We start from the raw sequence: 19,569 nt of genomic DNA, 5'->3' as shown, positions 1-19,569 counted from the left end.
CCCCGTTTGGTTGGTCTTATGGTGTCTAGTGCACATGACTCTGGAAGCTATATTAAACAAATCCAATGTATTTATTTTTAGCCTCTGAAGTGTTTCTAAAACAGGTTCTCTGTAACATATGTGCAAGACATAAAGGTTTTATTGTCACAAGCGTGTAATGAACTGCATAATTCTCTCTTGGTTTGCTTGCTATAAATAAGGTACCATCACTAAATCATGGCAACAAAACCATTCTGTTCCACTTTTCACCTGAAAGATTACCTCAAAATTTGGGTGGTTGTAGTTTGATTCTGTTAGGACTGGTGGTAGAATTCAATCTTATTTACAAAATAACTATTTGTTTTCTGGAAACACATAGGGTCAAATAATTCAATATTCCTTCAGCTAACATTCCCAAACTTATTGTCTACTTTTCTCTGGCTTCTGCTATCCTCTTCGGTCTGTCTCTCACTTTCTGGTCAGTCTGTTCCTGTGCTCCTCCTGGTTTCTCCACCCCCATGCTTTAATCAAATAATACTTTGGCCTTGCACCTAAATAGTTCAAATTCTTTTGTGAAATGTCATGTACCTTTGCTTTGGACAGGGACATGTGCTTAACTATCTCTGGCAGCCATCTGAAAGAAAGAGTTGGGATTGTTAACAGTTCCAAGGAGGGTTATCCCAACCAGTAACTATGAAAACATAAATATATGCATAGCCATGCAGCTCAGGGCCCTGATGGCTTTAGCTGTGGCTGGTTAGGGTATTACCATGCCGAGCTACCTATGCGTCCTTCTGCTGGAAGTTAGTTCCCTTGGAGCAGGGGTGGCTCAACAGGCCACGTGAGAGTGCCTCACTCGCACCAGTTTAAAGTCTGTGGATTAGCTTCAACCACTGATGAGGCTAAATGAATTCATAGCTACATCTGCTGAGAGCTAAATCTGCCAGAGCCTAGGGCTGAGTCTGTGGGTGTTACTATTCCCCTGACTCAGACAGAAATATCTCCCAATGCAAATGCAGGCCTGAGCCTGTGTGGAGCCCCAGTGCCTTCGGTGGGGCCCACCCGCATGTGGCACTCCTTAAGGGATTGGCACCCACGTGAGCGAGAATGGCAGCGGATGAGTAAGGCCTGCTGCTGGATTTTGGACTGTGCCCCATCCCCGTTTTAGCCTCATTATGATGCACAGTGAAACAGTCTAGAGATGACATTCCACTCCTCTTAAAACAGAGGAAAAGAGGAAAAAAATCGATGTCTAATACAAGAGCAAGGATTTAATGGGGGACTGATGGCGGTGGGAGGCAGAGAGTTGTTTTCAGTTTGCAGAAGTCTTTCAAAATAATTAAAACATTTCAGAAAGACACCAATATGATGTAGCAAAATAAGCATCTGCATGTATACTCAGACTGTATTTAAAGAACAAATATTAAGGAAGCAATGTTCACTCTGAGGGGGGGAAGACTGTCCTAAAAGAGCTCCGTCTGGTTCATCAAATGGACATGAAAGCTGCGTCTGTACATTCAATGTGCAAAACCTTCCAGATGAGGTCATTAATAAGGCTTTACATGTGAACATGTAAAAAAGAAGAAAAGATGATATGGCCTTCTGATCTTCTACAGCATAAAAACTCTACAGCCAAGATGATAAATTCTGATTGAGGCCAAAACTTTTCATTGAGCTATACATAATTTAAAAGGGCATCCAGTCTTCATGTCAGGATTTAAGGTCATGGCAAAACTAACACACCACTAGGTAATTCATTGTAGGGGTTCATTGCTCTCTGGGTTAAAAGCACCTGCCTTCCTTCTGGTCTGACACAATCCTGGCGTATTTTGTGTGGTCACTCAGACACATGAATACTCTTATCTTGTATTCCTGCGCTGGAGGTAGGAATACGTTAGACAATCAGATAAAGGCAATTCATCCTCTGTGACTGTACGTCCCTATATATATAACCATACAGTCAAGTTGTACTCATGCTTGCTAGTTCCTGTTTCAAAACATGCCTGCATTGCGTAGCTGGAGACTTCAGTCTCTAGTACTAATGAAGCAATCTTCATTACCTTTCCAGACTAGGCAGCAGCATGTTAGAGCAAATGAAGCATTTTTCATTTCAAAATCATTAGGCATAAACTAAGCATATACTACACACAGTACTTACAACTTTCCAATCAGACAACAGACTTCACCTTATTTTTAAAACAGATGATTGCCCAGGTCGGCAAACTACCAGGGGCAGCAAAAGGTCTGTGATCCAGCCGCTGTGCTGATCAGAAAACTGCTGCTGAAGAGGGGTCAGGGTGCGTGGAGCAGGTGGCTCTGCTCAGCAGCAGGGACACCGCTGGCTGCCCTCCTCTTTCAGCAGCAGCCCAGACAGCCAGCCTGGCTTTGCGGGGCTGCCAGCCCCAGCAGCTCCCCTGCTGCCGGTGGCACCCCGGCTGGCGCCAGCATCCAGCCACACGGCCTGCCTCTGCCGCGGCTTGTGCGGCTGCGCCCACCTGGCACGTCGCGGGCTGAGCAAACAGGGAGAGGCGATCAGCCACCGCTCTCGCTCCGGGCACACTCGGACCAAATCTCTGGGCCCAGACTAAACCCGTTCAAAATACATGCAGGCCTCCAGAGCTGCAACCTCAGCTTCCAGGGTGCAGCTCCTGCTAGTAAAAACATTGTTATCGTTCATGAGATATAACTGATTAAAAGGAGTTGCTCTTTCGACCCACCCAATACCCTTTGAATTCCTGTCAGCCCATTCTCTTTGTACAGCCTGGACCAGCAGCCACTGGCTGGCATCCCCAGCCAGACCATGCCTTGAAGTAGATTCGGTCACACCCTCTCAGGAGCAGCAGTGGGTCCCTGTTTCCCCCACACACCCATGTGTCCAGGCCCACATTAACATCCCCAAGTTCTCGTACTACAACAATTTTTTGTTATTTACTGGTAAATTACTTTTTTTTTTTTTTTTTAACATTGGCAAATAACATTTCTGTACAGTCAGATTCCTGGAGGCTGAGTTATGTGTGAGTCAAAATGCATATCTCTAATGTTGCTACATGTGCGTTACTTGCTGCTTTTTTACTGTTGTCATCTGTCTTTGCTCTGCATCCTTTTTCTCTACAGACTGCTACTTTGGTCTTCTTGAACTATGGGCAGAAAGTTTGCTTGCAAAGAAAAGCCAGGTAGGTGGTGACACTGCAGCTAGACGTGCTCTCACGAGAGCATGTGAATGTACCCGGGATGGGTTATTCCTGTTGCAAGACCTGACACTCAGCTACCTGTGACTATCAGAGGCAAATACCTTCTTCAAAAATTAACTACAAGCATTCAGACAGGGATGGTTGTAGTCCACACCTGCTTGAATCATTCATTCTCTGCCACTGAATAGCTTGACAGATACCAGAATAATATAATACTACATTTGATTATATCCTTGAAACTCATGCCTCACTCCTAAAGCAATTACAAGCCAGGACTTTTTGATTGACATATCAGTAAATGGCTTCTAAATAATTTCTTAGAGTATCAATTTTGTAATTGGAAGGACTGCCTTCATAAATACATTCTCTTCTTGAATTCTTCATTAAAGAAAGTAAAAATATACACATTCTGTACAGCCATGGCAATAAACAAATCTCCCCTCACCTCTGCGCCTCCTAGAAATCAAGGAAGTCTTTCCCTCCTCCACTGCTGCGTTCACTTCTGGCCAAACGTCTTGTTTGTGAGGGACTGTTTGGAAGCCTGACAGTAAGCCAGCTGTTCAGGACTGGCCTTCTTCATTCCTCTGATAGCCAAAAAAAAAAAAAAAAGGTATTTTGACAGAGATAACTATGCTGGTTTGACAGTGCTACTAATGTCTTTGGGCAGCCCAGCTGAGGGAGTTTCATTTAGTCCCACAGAAAGGTCCTTTTCTGGCAGGAGCGCTCTCTCCACGCCCTTTGAAGCATATGGGAACTTTGATATAGATGTTGTTACAGATCCATGTCCTTGGGCAGGTGATGGAAGAAAAGTGAATGAAAAATAAGTGGTTGTTACCATTTAAGGTTAGGAGAGATTCCATGTGCAGTATTAGTTGTGGTCCAGTTAACTGAAATGTTTCCATTACAGTTTCAAGGATCAGGCCTTTGAGGCGTCAGTTTTGGGACAGGAAGAAGCACAGTCAGAAGGGCAAGGGAAAAGAAATAGCCTCTTCTTTCTTTTCAAGCTCTTCCCAACAGCAGCTGTTTTTATTTCGCTGTTCTACTGAGCCACAGCAACAGAAACAGACTTAGTGAATCTCTGTACCTCAGAGTAATTTACAAACCAAACTTAACACCACAACCAACAAACGGGCCCTTCATACACTTCCAGTAACACTGGAAACAGTCCCAGAGCAACCACCAGCTCCAAACCATTCCAAAGTCTTTGAAACTGGGGCTTTGAATTGAAATTATGATCCAAATTTAGCAGCTAAGAGGTGCATGCTGTGGTTCAGGTTGTGAAAGGAAAAAGCAGACTTTCTCATCTGTGGAGCCAGGAAACAGAACAACTCAGGCCCAGTGCACGAGTTCAGATTGTGGCCTGTTCTTTGTAAGGATAAAACACGGGGCCCTCCATAATTATGGAAAGCAGGGGATTTGCAGATTATATCCCAATTTACCACCTGGAGTGGCCCTGGGGGCAAGAAAGAAAAAAGAGTGTGGCATACATGGGTTCACGGAGATTGCAGAAGAGCCAAAACAGAAGCTGAGATGGTATACAAGATATATTCTGGAGTACCTTGTACGTTGGATATTTTGTAATGTTATAAACCTGTGATATATAGAACTTATCAAAACAAAAATTGCTGATCTATAGCACAAGTTTATGCCCTTCTCTCAGTGAACTGTAAATCTTATATTCACATTTCCTATACAGCATCTCTTTCTACTATTTATGTTAGCCCCAGCAGTCATGAAATTGTGTATGTACTTAGAAAGGCTTCAGTAGCTGTAAGAAGTCAACAAGAGGCAGCCAGCAACGAATGCTTAATTAATCAGTTCATATTTTACCCACTCTTGGAAAGGTCCACCTGCAGTTTTGCTGCTGTAGAGGTCTGTCTCCTACAAATGCCTGGGAGTGCTGGCAGAGGCAGCACCAACGCAGTGCGCAGCAGGACCCCTGCGCGGACGTCCGCGTGTCACTGAGCGGGAACGCTGGCATATGAGGGCAGCTTTGGCAAATAAAATCAAGTCTGCATGCTCTCCGTTGCTGCCTTCTCTTTTCTCTTCTGCCTCCACGGTGCTTAAGGATGTTTCTTCACTTCACCGTACTGCAGGAGTGAGTATTAATAAGTGTTAGGAAGCCACCTAGCCCTGTAAAAGGCATTCCTGCTTCTGTTACAGTGAAGTGGTACAAAGAAAGCACACGGCTTAACACAGCTATCTTTTCAGGTTTTACTTTATATTCCAAAACATTTTCACCCTCAAAACCAAGAACATGGCCATTACTGGAAGCCGCTCTAAACTGACTAGTGATCTGCTGTTCCCAAGAGGTCAAAGGGTGTGGTCATCAATGGAACAAATACAGTCATTTTTCCACTGACTTCTGAAGTGCCACGATGTGTCATGACAAGATGAACATGTAAAAGCAAAGTTCAGGACATTAGAATAAGGCTTGTAAGGTGTGGGATGGTCTCCTTCCTCACAATGATCTCAGAAAAAAATCCTGGGAAGTCCCCATTACCCTAAATAGATGCAGCACTGCAAACTCTGGCCTAACTAGAAGTTTTTCCTCTCTTTTCCTGATGTGTTCTGTTTGTAGGTCTCCAGCTCTAACTGAGGTAAAGCTGATGGAGCTGTGGACGTTACCTGTCTTTGGCTGCTCTGCTGCTGATCCATCCTCTCGGTTGCTATAGAGACGAGCTCTGGAAGCCATGGATGGTCTCGGGGGAGAAGCCTCCAGCAGGCTTTCTGCCGGTGGGCACCAGCAGGCTGCTTCCCAGCAGGTGCTGACAGAGCTGCGTTCGGTCTCTGACGGTGAGGAGGAGTCGGAAGGTGCTAACCCGGCCACCCGAGAGGGGAACTCGCACACACATTACATTGCCATTCAGAGAAATTCCAGGTACTATCGGTCCATGAGGCTGCCGAGCAGATCGAAGAGAAAGACTACGAGAGAGGCAATGCATGGGGGGCATGCTGCAGGTGAGTACCACCCCAAACAACATCACGCTTCCTTCTGCAGTGAGATCAGAGCCGTAGGAGCCAGGGAGGTTAGAAAAGGGACAGGGAAAATAGAGAGTGGACTCAGTGGTCAGCACACTACAGAACACCCCTGACTGGCAGGTTGGCAGGTTGGCATCCCTCTGTGCCAACCTGCTTTGCTCAGCCTGGAAATGCAAAACGGTTGGGTGGTTAAACAAGCTTCATGGTGGAGAATCTAAACAAATCTGCGACTCTGCTCTGCCGTCCCCCTGCTCTCTCAGGGAGCAATAACTCAAACAGGGAAAGAAGCCGTCAAAAGAGTAGGAACTTCTTCAGAATACAGAAAGGATATGTTCAAAAAGTGGGATCTGTGCAAGTAATTGTATGGCAAGCTGAGCGGCATATGGAGGAAATAGCCAGCAAAGGCAAAGCAGCACACGAAGGGGCCAAGCCTGCAGAAATTGCGAAGAGGGGAGCAAGACTTCTGTGAAAACTGATGCCACCACGCATTGAAGACAGCTCTAAGCAACACTTGAGCTCCCTTTGAGCCAGGAGGCTGAAATAACAGAAATACTACCCAGAACATGCATGCATTGAGGCATGGCTTGAGTATAAGTTGAAGAAGTTGGCTAAAAGGCTTTCTCTGAGTACGAAGAGTACAGAGCATGACTGCAAGGCTAGACTTTCACTGAGCTGGCACACTGTCTGAGCAGCTGTCTGTGAAAGAAACAAGAGAAAGACAGGAGAAGCTGCAGAGAGAGCCAGGAAAGGAGCTATCTCAACACGCTCAGAAGCGCTGGAAACCAGGCTGCAAGAAAAAACTTAGCGTGGTTCTAATTCAAATGTTAGATGAGCAAGACCTGGAACTGTGAACACAGAAAATGCACTCTGCTTGATCTCTTAGGTATTCAGAGCAACTGAATTTTATAACAGTCCTTGTAAATAAAAGGGGGTGCAGTGAAGATACCTAGTCTATCTTCAGATTATAATCTAACAAACAACCCACTGGACTCTGAACTTTGGCTAGCTGCATGAGTCAAAACGACCTAACAATATTCCTGACGTTTGAGTGCTATGCAAGCCACCAAAGGCTATTACTTTGTTATGCAGTAGTAATAAAGCACACCACGTCAGCTCCTGAAAGCAAACCCAGGTCTCTAAGAAAACAAAGAACAGACATCCTCCACCCCAAAATAAAAAAGGCCTGGGAAATGTCCCCAAGAAAATAGGTGTCTCCTGCCTGCCTCGCCAAGGGAGCCATGCTATTTCAGCAGTATAAAGGCTCATTCAGCCTTGTGGCATGGACAGAAGGAAAGTTCCCTCCCTTCTCCAAGTTTCCAAGCAGACAGCAGCAGAGCAAAGAGCTCCTGTTTAATATTCTGTTACTGTTGTCAATGAGGTTTGTGGATAAACGGAGCGCTGCTGATGCCAGAGCAGACCTGCCCTCCGCCCTGCCAATGCAGCAGCAGGACCAGAGCAGAGCCGTCCTCTCCCTGCTTTCCCAGAGCGCTGCTGCAAGGGGAGCAGAGAGGAGACCTGCCCTCCCTCCTGACTGCCGAGCATCACGACATCCAGCGGCTGCTGAGGAGGCCCTCTTCCCTCCCAGCAGCAGGTGCCACTGCAGCAGGACCAGCACAGAAGGACGCAGCTTCTTCGTGCATCTGCAGCGTCGCAGCATTGGGACAACAGCCAGGAGGACATCCCTTCTGTCTAGCCAGTGTCATTGAGGAAGGACAAGCTAGAAGAAAGGCTTCTCTCTTAGCAGCTCACTAGAGCATCCACAGCAGCGGACCTGCGCTTCTCCCCTGCACGCTCCCTCTCGGTGTTACCACTGCTGAAAACGGATCTGTTCCAAACAGGGCTTTTTCTTCCGTATCTGCAACTGTTCAGCAGGACACACTGGGAACGTTTCTTTTCTCCAGTCCACACAACAGGACCTGGGCTCTGAGCAATAGCCCTTTCTCCACTATGACTGTAGCAAGTCCAGCTTTTAAATTCAGCTAGTATTGTGTAAGCAGCCTTCACCCTCTGCTCCACTGACTCCATCCCCTCTCCCAGAAACTGGACAGCGGGGGCTTTTACACCAGCCTCATTTGTAGCAGGAACTTCTTCTGACAGCATTTGCTGACGTGCATGGAAACAAGGGATGGGTGAGCTCTTTTATCTTGACTTCAAACCCATTTGAACAGCAGCTATCCAAGAGTTTGACTCAATCTCAAATGTTAACCTGTTCTCTTTTTGCCTAGGAATTGAGTGGAGGGGAGGAGAGGGGAAGGAAAGAAGAAAAAAAAGAGAGGGAAAGGTACAGGGGAAAATACAGGGTAGGATACCAAAGGAGAGAAATAAAGACTCAGGAAATGAGAACACAAAAAATACTTTAAAAGCATATAAATCCAGCAGAGAGAAAGGCTTTTATAAAGGCTCCCTTTGCACCAGCCTAGCTTTGGCTTATAGCCTAGGAGTTGTGAAGTATAATAGATGCTTTCCTTTAATTGGAAAAAGAGTCTACGTTTTCTTAAGCAATCTCTTCTGACAGGAGTCTCAAATGCTTAAACTATTCAAAAGGCAAAGAGAATAACTCAAGCTAGCATTTCGTAAGCCCTTGGCACTTTTTTAGGAAGTTTAAAAGGTCTGGATTTCATCCCTTCAATCTGAAAATCCATAGCACTGATTCAAAGGGTGTGTCAGAAACCAGCTTCATTTAGTGTTGACCTGCCTGTGCCGTCACCAGTTTGAAATGCAAACAGAATTATGACTTAGACCAAAATATTTCTAATAAAAACCAACAAGGCCATTTATCAGCAGGCCTCAAACAACAGGAGGTTTCATTTGAAAAGTGAGATGCATCCCCTCCTGCCAAGTACTGCAGTAGTAAGCCATGGACTTCACACAACTTTGGCTCCCTGTGAAAGGACTGGAGGTTCATCTGAGGGAAAGTGGAGAAGCAATTAAAAGTAAAGCTCCTGTCTCACCCAAATCTAGCCTTGATTTATCCAGTAAACTGAACTTCTACTGTGTGCCTGAAAGCAGAGCAGTAATGAAGCCCTGACTCGGGAAACAAATATTAGCATGTACTGGCACACACAGTTAAACCTTTCCTCCTTAAATTGCACCAAAAATCACTGCTGTGGGGGCCCGAGTTAGAGAGCCACTTGCAAACAGGAGAACTGGTAGAGTACATCTACCTTCCCCTCTTCTTGCTTGTGTTTGCAGCTGTGGCAAGGCTGTGCAATCATGCAGTATGCAAGCTAATGATATTTAAATCTTGCTTGAAAATCCAAACTAAAATGTAGCTTTGTGTCTGTGGTCTTCCCGTTGCCTTTGGTGTAACCAAACCTCCACCGACAGTACCAGTGAAGATGGCCCTTAGGAACACAATGATTTTAACATCCTCTTGGCTTTCTCTCATGTCACAGGGTCACTCAGGAACAATGAGCCAGTCAAAGAGCCCCTGAATATGGATGTTTTGTCTCACAAGGGATCGCCATCTCCAGTAGACTCTGATAAGACATCTTTAGAAGAACTGTTGATCCAAAGGTAAGGAGTACACACGTAGGGTATTCACTGTGCTTCTGCAGAAGAACACAGAGTGGTGTAAGAGCAAAAGTGCTTTGTTTTGAAGAACAGCTGGACTAAGCTGTAGCTGCTAATCCATGCCTTCTCACCCTGACTTGTAGCGCAGTTTTCAGTCTTGGTGATCTATATCATATAGTACTGGGTTTGTGGTAAAAAGGATCTTAGCAGCACGCACTTGGAGAAAAAAGTGAAGGAGAAGTGAGGGATAACATGTAGACAGCGGGGAAGGTTCAAAAAGGGGAATGTGATGTAGGATAACCCAGAGCAAAGAGGGCAGGCTACCTTAAGAATCTTGTTGAGAAAATAACAAGAGCCTGCAAGCATTTCCTTACGGAACAGCCCAATGTAAGGATGACCCCATTCACAGCACTCCCAGAGGGCTCTCCTGAAGCTTGTTATACAACCCCATGCAGAAAACAGGTTTTTGTATCTACAGAAGTAGCTACAAAGATGTTTTCTAAAGCATTTTGATATTGTGTTTGCTGTTTACTTTCAAGAAGTGGTGGCCAAAGGAGGTCTTCAGTGAGGCTTAAACCCCTCGGTGACCGAGGTTCAGCGAAAGGCCCCGATCCCATAACCAACATAGTGCAGGGCCAGGGGAGCCTGATGGACTCCACGCCGAAAGCAAATGGCAGGCAGGTCCAAACACGACTGACAAATAGGTGCAGGATTTGCATACAGAGTGAAAATCTCATCTGCCTTGTCTTAGAGGTGCTATGTCTCGCGGTGCTATGGCTGCTCTGTACACAGACAAGAATTTTACCCACACTCCTGCTCTCTTGCCCACTGCAGCCAGGCAGAGAGATAAGCAGCTACCTAGCCTTACATTTTCTAATACCTCAGTCATGTATTCTCCCCAAATCCCTCTCCAGCTCCTTATCACTTGTGTGTATAACTGTGAGGTGGTCCCTACCTGTACAACAGAAAACCAAGCCGAAAGCACTGAACACTTGCCCTCTAAGGGTGTGGGCATTATACTGCACCGTGTGGTTCTAGGGGCTGAACCCAGCTGTGTTGGTATAACGCACAAAGAGGACTCCAGTGAAAAAATTAGCCAAACTGACAAGTTGGATTTAAATAAATTAATTGCCCTGGCTGAAATTGATTGCCCTTTGGCATTAAACTGAGCATATGAAACTAGACAGTTACAGTCTGCTGAGATGTCATAGCCATCTGTCTTCCTCTCCTTGCGGCATAATCATCGCTGTCAGTCTCTGACATCCTGACACTGTGACTTAGGCAGCTCTGAAACACACACATTCTGGTTCCCCCTGGAGCTGGAAACAATGAGCCTGCGCTGGGAGTCAGTCTTTATCAAAGAGGCTGCTGTGTGCAGAGCTTGACAGGTCAGTACAAGTTCTAAGTCATGTGTCTGCTAAAAGCGCTGCTGAGTGGCATCGCCTCGTGCAGCTGAGCAGAGAAATTTGACAGAGAATGAAACCAGAGTTCCAGCTCAAACTGAGCCCATGTTCTCCTTCTCCTTTCTCTGAAAGATCTGCTGTAATTTTTAAGAGAGCCACTAGAAATTTGCATTGTGAAAAGCCTGCAGGAACCTAAGGATATTGCCATTATTTGCAATAACCGCTGCCCTTCCCCTTCTACAGGGGAAATCAGTCCATTGTGCAGGTAAGACATCCAAAATATTACCACTGATCTCAAGAAATGCATTTAATCTCTCCCAGAACAACAACAAAAAAGTACCTCTCAGCAGAGAGTTCTTCTGAAAGCAGAAGAGAGTTCTGCAGAAAGGAGAGTATGGGTACCTCTGAGCAGAACCTGGGGTTCTCAGCAGCGAATCACTGCAGGGATGAGGGCAGGTGGGGCATCGCTGCCGCATCTCTTCACATTCAGCAGCGTCTCTACAGCAACTGGATAAATGCGAGGGCTGGGCAGGCACAATCCCTTCTCCTAGCATGAAGGCAGCCAGCAGGTCTGGCACAAATGTGTTCACAGACAGGGACGTCACTTCACATGCGCCCGTGCTACATAATTTAGGACAGGAAGTGAACACAACTGGGGAACATAGTAAATGGCACAGGAAAAGCAGTATTTCTCGGAATTGAACTCAGATGGGATATGGACTTTAACACTCTGAATAAGGAGGAGCACTACAGACTCCTTCAAACCCACCAGTGACTTGAGTCTAGGTGTCATTCCAAGCTGTGAGAATAGCAGAGCAGTTCGTTGATCTCAGACACTGAAAACCAAAGCCTGCAGTTTTTCAAGCTGGCCTCTAACATTGCTGGTGCTCCAAAATCTGCCATGCACCCTCCACAAAACACTTATTAAAAGCACTTTTACACCTACCTGTTCTCAAATGACTTTTTTCCCATGACCTTTCTCCTGTGCGGCCCCCAGCTCCCCCTAAGCTCTCTAGAGTTCTCCACAAGATCCTGTGGCTCCCTCCCAGTCTTCCACATAGCACAAACACCCAAACCTCGAGTGCGATGAGCCACTCCCAACTACTCGGCTAACTTGCTCTGCACATTTCAGTGCTGAGTTTCTAGCACAACTTCCGTTCTTCAGCATAACCAAAGCCAAAGGCCTGGAGGGAACTAAATTCAACAAAAGCTGTTCGTTCCCACTGTGATCAGTCCTTCCAGCTTTGTAGCAGCAACAATTGTGCAGATTGAGATCACAGAAAAACATCCACCCAGGGTGTCCATCCACAACTGTCAGCCTCAGCTGAAGGCAGCTCCCACAGAGAGCAGCCAATCATTCATTTCAAACCCGAGAAAGGAGATCCACCAATCGCTATCTGCCCTATATTATCAGCCAACAGGATGCTGACTTCGCTTCATTTCTAATACAACACAGACATTTTAGCAGCAGGATTATATTATTTACCTACCATTTCCCTCTGTCAGATGGAGAGTCAGATGCTAGAAATGATACATATTCATTATGGGCCAGTAGATACACTAGAGAAGAAACTCAATGTGAAATTTCATGTTGCAAAGCTCACTGCAAGGTCACTGATTTAACAGTGCAGAGCAATCTGCTTCTTTAGGCTGGTTATGAAACCTCCAATGCAGAGAAATAAGGATCATCTAAAATCAGTGGATTATGTTTGATCTGAGCTAATAGAATAGATGCACTACGACGGTGAATACAAGCAGTCACCTTCAGCAGAGAGAGGGAGTCTATCGTGATTGAATTCATGCAAACACATATATCAGAAAGAAACACTGTCTATGTAAAATAGAGTAGCACTGAAAGACGTTTGTGTAAATTTGGGTTAGCTTCCCACAGCACAGCACTATTTGTCCTGGGCAGCAGAGGGCACTGCTTATATAGCCTGATTTAACCAGAAAGCCTCTAGAGAGGCTGAGACCTAAGGTCTTACACCATACTCGAGGAGTTACCTCCTGCTTATGAAATAAATTTCTGATGGTCACCTCGTCCCTATGATGCCAATGGGGCTTCAGCTTGCAAGTGGTGAAGTCGGGAATAGCTGGGGCAAATGTGTGTTGCCCAAACCTTTATATATTTTGTCACCCCACAACATTTTTTTCTCTCTTAGATAGATAAATAATTCTTTTCATACCCCTCTTTCTGTACAACCTAAATCTTAAAAAGCCTAAGAACAACAGTATCGGGGGGTGGGGAGGGAATTTTAAAAACTGAACAGTCTTCTGTGAAAAACAGTCCCTGTAGATATTAAAACATCAGTGTCAAAATCTCAGGTTTCACAGAACCATACAGAACAGCAAGCAGCAACATATACAATTCTACTGAAGCATCCTTCCAGCCTGCAGCCAGTGGCGAGCCTCATCCCAGCCTGCCCACCTATCCCACCCAGTCTCTGCTCCTCAGGTGTTTCAGCCCAGTCACGGTCTCATTGTGCAGCAACGTCAAGGCTCTGTCCTCCAGCTCTCCCAGTCTGATCCACTTCATCTGGGCATACCCTGGCCCTCTGGTCCTTAACCAGTCTCATTGCTTCCCTCCTTTTCTATCAACTTCAACTCGTAATTCTCCACCCGATTTCCTCAGTCTACTGCTTCCCCGATGCGTTATTCCCCTCTCCTCCCTCCTGCATCTTGTATCTCAGTGTCCTGCTGTTCCCCAGGCTCTTCAACCTTTGGCTCCTCACACAACCTTAGTCTCTCATCCTTCCTCCTTGTTTCGGTGCTGCATTTTACAGCCCTCTCCAATTCACCATTTCCTAAAGCACCCAGCTGTGAGCAGTTCCTCTCTTCATAGCACTATTCTGGTCCAGAAGTAGACTCTTCTCTCTACATGCTTGGGTCCTCCTCCCTCTGCTTTTCCATCAACTAGTTTCCTCGTTGTGCTGCCTGGACCCAGTGTGAGGATCACTGAGGATACAGGAGAAACGGCCTTTATTCACAGTGCCTAGCACTGTACCAGGCCATTTCTACAGCTGCAGTATCAGAAATGCATTTCTCAGCCCTGGACAGGGCACGCGTTTTCTCCATGGGCAGCAGCTCAGGGGATTTTAGATGCTAAAATCTAAGTCTCCAGTCTGTGTGTATTGCACAGAGCGCAAAACGGCCTACAATTTCCATGGATTTTCACAGGTCAGGCAAAGATGAAGCCCTGGCAAACCCAAATTTCAACCTATATTTCAAAGCTTCTCCAAGGATAAAACAACAGGTTTCCAGTTTTCTTTTAATAGGCATCCAACAGTAGTTTCCTAAGCCTAAGAAATTGCTGAGCCTTTTTTAAAATAAAATATAAGCAGTCTATGACAGACAGTCAACAAGTAAGTAGTCCTAACGATAATGAGCATCAAAACGTTAGAAGCACCTAAATGTAAAGATCCTGTAATAGGAAGTTCTGAACATTTTTAGTTATCAGTAAGACTGCCATCCCCAATAGATTTAATTAAGGTATTTTGGTGAAAACTTAAAGGAGGTTCAGGAGAAGAGATGTGCCTTTGGCCTTTACAATCTAAAAATATTAGGGATTAGGAGTTTCACTTATCTCCCAGTAAAATGTCAAAAAAAGGGGAAATAAAATTGCATTGAGACACCCGTTGTCAAAAACACTACTAAAAAAACACACATGAGCAGAAAGAACCTGAATGAACCTGAAGTATGAAAATATACTTGTCTAGGTATAACATTATTCAAGTGTATTACTAACTTCACACTTCCCTGCAAATTTGGTTAGCTCAGATTAAAACAGGGCTTCTTACCTCATCTTGTGGCCTTTCTTGGTGTGAAACTCCCACTGACTGGAAGGGTTCGGGGAATTTTTCATGAATAAGATCTGCTGGCCTGCATCTTCTGTTTTTAGTTTCTGAAAGAGGAGGTCTAATTTCTGAAAACAGCATTAGGAGAACATTAAAAATATGCATTTCAACATATTTGAAAACAAGCTCTTTGCATACCTAAGGATTGCTTTTGAATTTAGATAGACATAAGAAAATTCAATTGAAATGGTTAATCATTTTTCAAAATACCTGGAACATGAATGTACAGGCCAAGATTGGAAATTCATCCCCCAAGCATAACTTAAGTGAGGTAATTATATAAATAAACTAATTATAAACTCATACCAATTTTCACATTTTTAATGCAGCCATGGACGAGGTCAGCCAATATTTAAAATCTTTTCCAGCAGCACTACAGCAAAGCTGGAAACAGTCTGCAACCCCACAATCCCCCCTCTTCCCTTCCAGAGTATATGCAAGCTCAAATCCACTCTCCTTCACCCACTGGGAACTGAACTGTGGCCATGCTCCACGTCACCAGAGCATGACCGTCGTTAAGAGGCCATGAGGATAGTTCCCAGTGCCTGCGTGTTTTGGGAACTTAAGAATTCCTGAGAGAAAACTGGGCTGTAGTTTGTCATGGTTTTGCAATACTTCTGTCACCAACAAGAGCACAGCACATGCAGGACCGCTCGTGTGGTGCTGGGGTAGGATTTTTAACTATTTGCTTTAATGTATGTTGTTCAAACAGTCAGATTCTTTCTCTCCCCCTACAACTATCCAGGGAATTTTAGTACAAAATACAAGGATTTTGGTCAGAAAGCCAAAATCATCATGAGATTTTACTGATTTTGATGATACGGGGGAAAGCTTTTTAGGTTACAGAACAAATTCATTGTTGATACAGTGAGAAAGACAAGAAAACCTCCTCCTATCTCCTACCTGGATGGTTAAGATCTGGTGGAGAGGGGACTTCTGCCTAAGCCAGCAGTTTCACAAGCAGCTTAAGACGATCCAAGGTGGCACAGCCACCGTCCTGACGTGCATCTGCACATCTGCCACCTCCGCTGCGTTGGCACTTGCATTGAGCTGACCCTGTAGTGAGACAATTCACTGGTCACACACACACACAAAGCTAGTTCTAAGAAAAAAAAATAATCTTCCACCGGTTTAGGTGACCAAACCAGCTCACCAAGAATGAGATGAGCATGAGCTCTGGCATAAAAGTGAAGGCAGAAATCTGCCTCAGAGAGTCAAGTGAAGAGTGGAATTGAGCAGGTAGATCAGCCTAAATTGCACTGGTAATTGTGGAAGAAGAGAGGGAGATAGTCCATTATTAACTGACTTAAAGTGGTATCTGACGACCAGGGGATTCCCCTGGAAGGGATGGTCAGGTTCAAGTACCTGTCCCAGTGACCAGAGAGAGCAGAGCAGCTCCAGGAGCAGAGACTGATCCGCCCTGGACAGGCAGTAGCAAGTGGCATGTGAAGGAGTGACACAGCAGTGACTCCGACTTGGATCTCCCACACCCAGGATGAACATACCAGCCTCCAGACCTCTGTGAGGGAATCACTTGTTTGCTTTCCTTCATTTTTCATGACAAATTTGGAAAGCTTTCTGTTTTGTCCCCAAACAGAAAAGCAAGCTTTAGAAAATCTCAGTAATGTTTGCAGGACAAAAATATCTCCTTCTCGCTAAGTATCTTTTTTTTTTTTTCACTCCAGTCCCAGAGCGCTGGGAGCACTCCATCACCTCACTTGGGAGAAAAAGTATTTCTCAGGCACTTGTTCACTTTATGGATGGTCTCTGTACATCAACATGAAATATGAGGCTGTGCTATGAGCCTGGAGAGAAAGAAATAGCAAGATTTTTGAAAGACCACATTACAATTAAGAAAGAAAAGTTCTAAAGGAAGGAAAAGTAGTCTATTAGTCATTGCTACACAGCGGAACAGATTTCAGATACAAAAATACAAGCTGTGTCTTCCCATGGCCACAGGGGGCATTTCACTCTCAGCTGGTATTCTCACCTCCCCATAGCTTCCAACATTTTTATTATCATTATTACTTTTAGTGACATTTTCCAGGTTTTCATCTAGACCAAAGGTGAAATTGTTTTGGAAAATTTGAAGAAAAAAGAAAGACAGGCAGGATCAAGTTACTTAACAGTTATGGGATCCTGAGAAGATGCTTTCTATTTCTGAATGTTTTTCATACCATGACCCAGATGCTTTTTCTAAAAAGAAATTCCAATTTGTAATAGACTTAACTGTTGAGAGTGAAGCTGTGTGAGGGGTTAGAAGTTGTTAGCCTCTTAATGCATATTTCTGAAACTTTTTTTTTTAGTAGATACAGCCTAAAGTTATATTTAGATATGTATTCATTCTAGCAGTGTCGGTAAGAGCTTATGCACTGAATTCTCTTTGCATACTTGGAAGAACTCACTGCTCTTGGTCCTTCTCTTCAGCAAACAGCATCTCTACATTTCCAACATTCAAAATAACAAAGGTGCTCAGTACCACTAATGTCCTTCCTCCCCTCTTCGAAGAAAGAAGCTTTTCAGCATCCCACCCACTTACGAAAACCCCTGACAACATTCCCTGTCAGCAAGCCACCAAAACGTCAATCATTTTCCAGAGTTTCAGATAGTCTCTCCTCACTTATCCCTTCGACAGGGTTTTGGCTGCCTCCTCAGTCATCTGCCTCTCCATACCACCCAGCCCTGGTGTTTACTGGCTGATAACCCACTTTCATACCATACTGACCCAACCGCCACACACCTCCCCCCGTCTGTCACCCTGTCCTCCTCCTCTCTAAGTGGCAAAGCAGGCTCCAGCGCCCACCCTCACGCTGACAAGACCCCACATTTTCCCATCAGTGGTCTGGTCTTTCTGACCTCCCAGTCCAGGGCTGGACTGAAAGTCTAATCTGAACCCTCACTTCCCTCACAGACATTTCCAGCTGTTTTTCTCTCCCGTTCTGCCTCTAAACAACTTAGGGACTGAGCTCTTCTAGTGTGCTAGGTCGAGATCTAGTTCATGTAAGCCGAGGGAGTTTTTCTGAATGTATAGTCATGTGCTGGCTAGAAGCTATCCTGATATATCGTTTAGCAAATGCAATATAAAAACGATAAAAGCAAAACCATTTTACATATACAGACTGACGCAGGGATTTTATGTCGTTGCATAAATTACAGTAGTACGTACAGAATAGAGCATGTTTATTTATGCAACGGGGAGAAAGTGAATGTGAGGAATAGCCGAGCATTTTCTGACTGTTAACTCCTCAATCGCAGTGTGGTGCAGATGACGTTTTTTGCTGGGGGTTACTAACGCGCAGGGAAGAGCTGCACCCAACATGTCCATGAGCACACAAACCGATCCGCGGGTGTAACCGCACTGTGGAGCTCAAGAGGATTTATCCCTGAGGCAGAAAAACAATTACCTGAACGAAGACAGAGACAGATCATTGAGTACTGAGATACTTACTGCCTAAACGAGAAAATATATCCTCATGGAAGTAGCGACGCTAAGGAAAGGGAGACGGGGGAAATGACCGAGCGGGTGCAAAACCCTGCGGGAAGACGCGAGGAGGATAATGGTCAATCCTGGGGGGTAACCAGGGGTGCAGCTCCGGCAGGAGGGATTAGGCTGAGTTTCTGAGTTACATTCCTTCCTCCATCTCGGGGTTTCATTCCCGGAGAAGAAATGCACCATATGCACCAGCTCTGGAAGCAGTTCAGGAAAGCCCCCCTCGCCCACCTCCTCTTTTCCCTCGAAGCCGCCGCCAGGCGCACATAGGCGGAGAGGCGCAGGGGCTTGGGGGAGAGAGAGGTCAGTGCCAGGCAGGGCCCCCTCGGGTGCGGGGTGGTCGCGCTTGGAGGAGAGGGGCTGGGGCAGGGGGTCTGAGGGGTCTGTGGGGTGTGTGGGGTCTGTGGGGTGTGGGGGTGCCTGCCGGGGAGGGAGGGAGGGATGGAGAAGGGGCTTCCCTGCTTCTGAGGAAGGAGCCTCTCTGCAGGAGAGCGGGGGGGGGGATGGAGGTAGGGGTGCCTGCGAAGGTGGGGGGTCCCCGGGGCAGGGACTGTTGCCTTTTGGGGGGGCCCTCGGGGAGGAGGCAGTCAGCCTCCCGGCGGAGGAGGGACCTGCGCGGGAGCGGAGCTGGGGGCCGGGGCCGGGGAGGTCTCTGCGGGCGGGGGGCCGGGCGCCTCGGGGCGGCTGGGCGCGGGGGGCTGCGGGCGGCTCTGAGGGGCAGTGCGCGGGGGGGGGGGCAGCGCGGGGGCTCTGGGGGGGCTTCGAAGGCGTTTTGGAGGCTCCGGGAGGGTCCGCAGGGGGTGCGCTGAGGTACGCGGGGGGCTGCGGGGGTCGGGCGGTATCTCTGAGGGGCTCCGGAGGGGCCGCAGGGGGCTCTGAGGGAGCCGGGTGTGGGGAACCCGACGGGCTCCGCAGGGGCGAGGGGAGCCCTGAGGGGTCTCGGCAGGGTCCCGGGGAAGGCTGAGGGGGTTCTGCGAGGCTTTGGCGGGGCTCGGGAGGGACTTGGGAACGCGGAGAGCGGCCGCGAGAGGCGGGGGGGGGCTCTGGAGGGGCTTGGGGAAGCCCGACGGGGGGCTCCGAGGGGAGGCTGGGGGGAGAACGGGGCGGGGGCCTGAGGGGATTTTGGAGAGGGAGCCTCTGGGGACGCCCGGGGGTAG

General features: G+C 46.5%; 2 protein-coding genes across 11 annotated transcripts in view; one reads left to right on the top strand and one right to left on the bottom strand.

The window, feature by feature from the left end:
• NGEF (neuronal guanine nucleotide exchange factor) overlaps positions 1-19,569 on the top strand; it is a 51,151-nt gene that overhangs the window by 4,737 nt on the left and 26,845 nt on the right. Inside the window, exons 2-4 of one of the 3 annotated variants that reach the window (XM_080605079.1) lie at positions 3,094-3,152; positions 5,752-6,131; positions 9,548-9,668. In XM_080605079.1, the coding sequence (XP_080461205.1) occupies positions 5,864-6,131; positions 9,548-9,668 (389 nt within the window). In that variant the 5' untranslated portion in view covers positions 3,094-3,152; positions 5,752-5,863. Of the gene's footprint in view, positions 1-3,093; positions 3,153-5,751; positions 8,282-9,547; positions 9,669-19,569 lie in introns of all 3 variants that reach the window. The other 2 variants (XM_080605080.1, XM_080605078.1) reach the window with 2 other exon arrangements.
• The window catches only part of NEU2 (neuraminidase 2), a 38,429-nt gene that overhangs the window by 18,478 nt on the left and 382 nt on the right, over positions 1-19,569 (bottom strand). Inside the window, exons 2-5 of one of the 8 annotated variants that reach the window (XM_080605102.1) lie at positions 16,288-18,455; positions 15,826-15,978; positions 14,866-14,990; positions 568-613 (exon numbers count right to left, since the gene is read on the bottom strand). In XM_080605102.1, coding sequence (XP_080461228.1) covers positions 568-613; positions 14,866-14,930 — 111 coding nt within the window. In that variant the 5' untranslated portion in view covers positions 14,931-14,990; positions 15,826-15,978; positions 16,288-18,455. Of the gene's footprint in view, positions 1-567; positions 614-3,615; positions 3,755-5,004; positions 5,261-14,865; positions 15,775-15,825; positions 15,979-16,287; positions 18,690-19,569 lie in introns of those variants that run through there. The other 7 variants (XM_080605104.1, XM_080605103.1, XM_080605109.1 and 4 more) reach the window with 7 other exon arrangements.

This window comes from Anser brachyrhynchus (genome assembly GCF_964034855.1).
Source record: "Anser brachyrhynchus genome assembly, chromosome: 9".
In the NCBI taxonomy this organism is placed as follows: domain Eukaryota; kingdom Metazoa; phylum Chordata; class Aves; order Anseriformes; family Anatidae; genus Anser; species Anser brachyrhynchus.
Note: the sequence above shows the minus strand (reverse complement) of the source record. Positions and strands in the feature narration are given on the sequence as shown.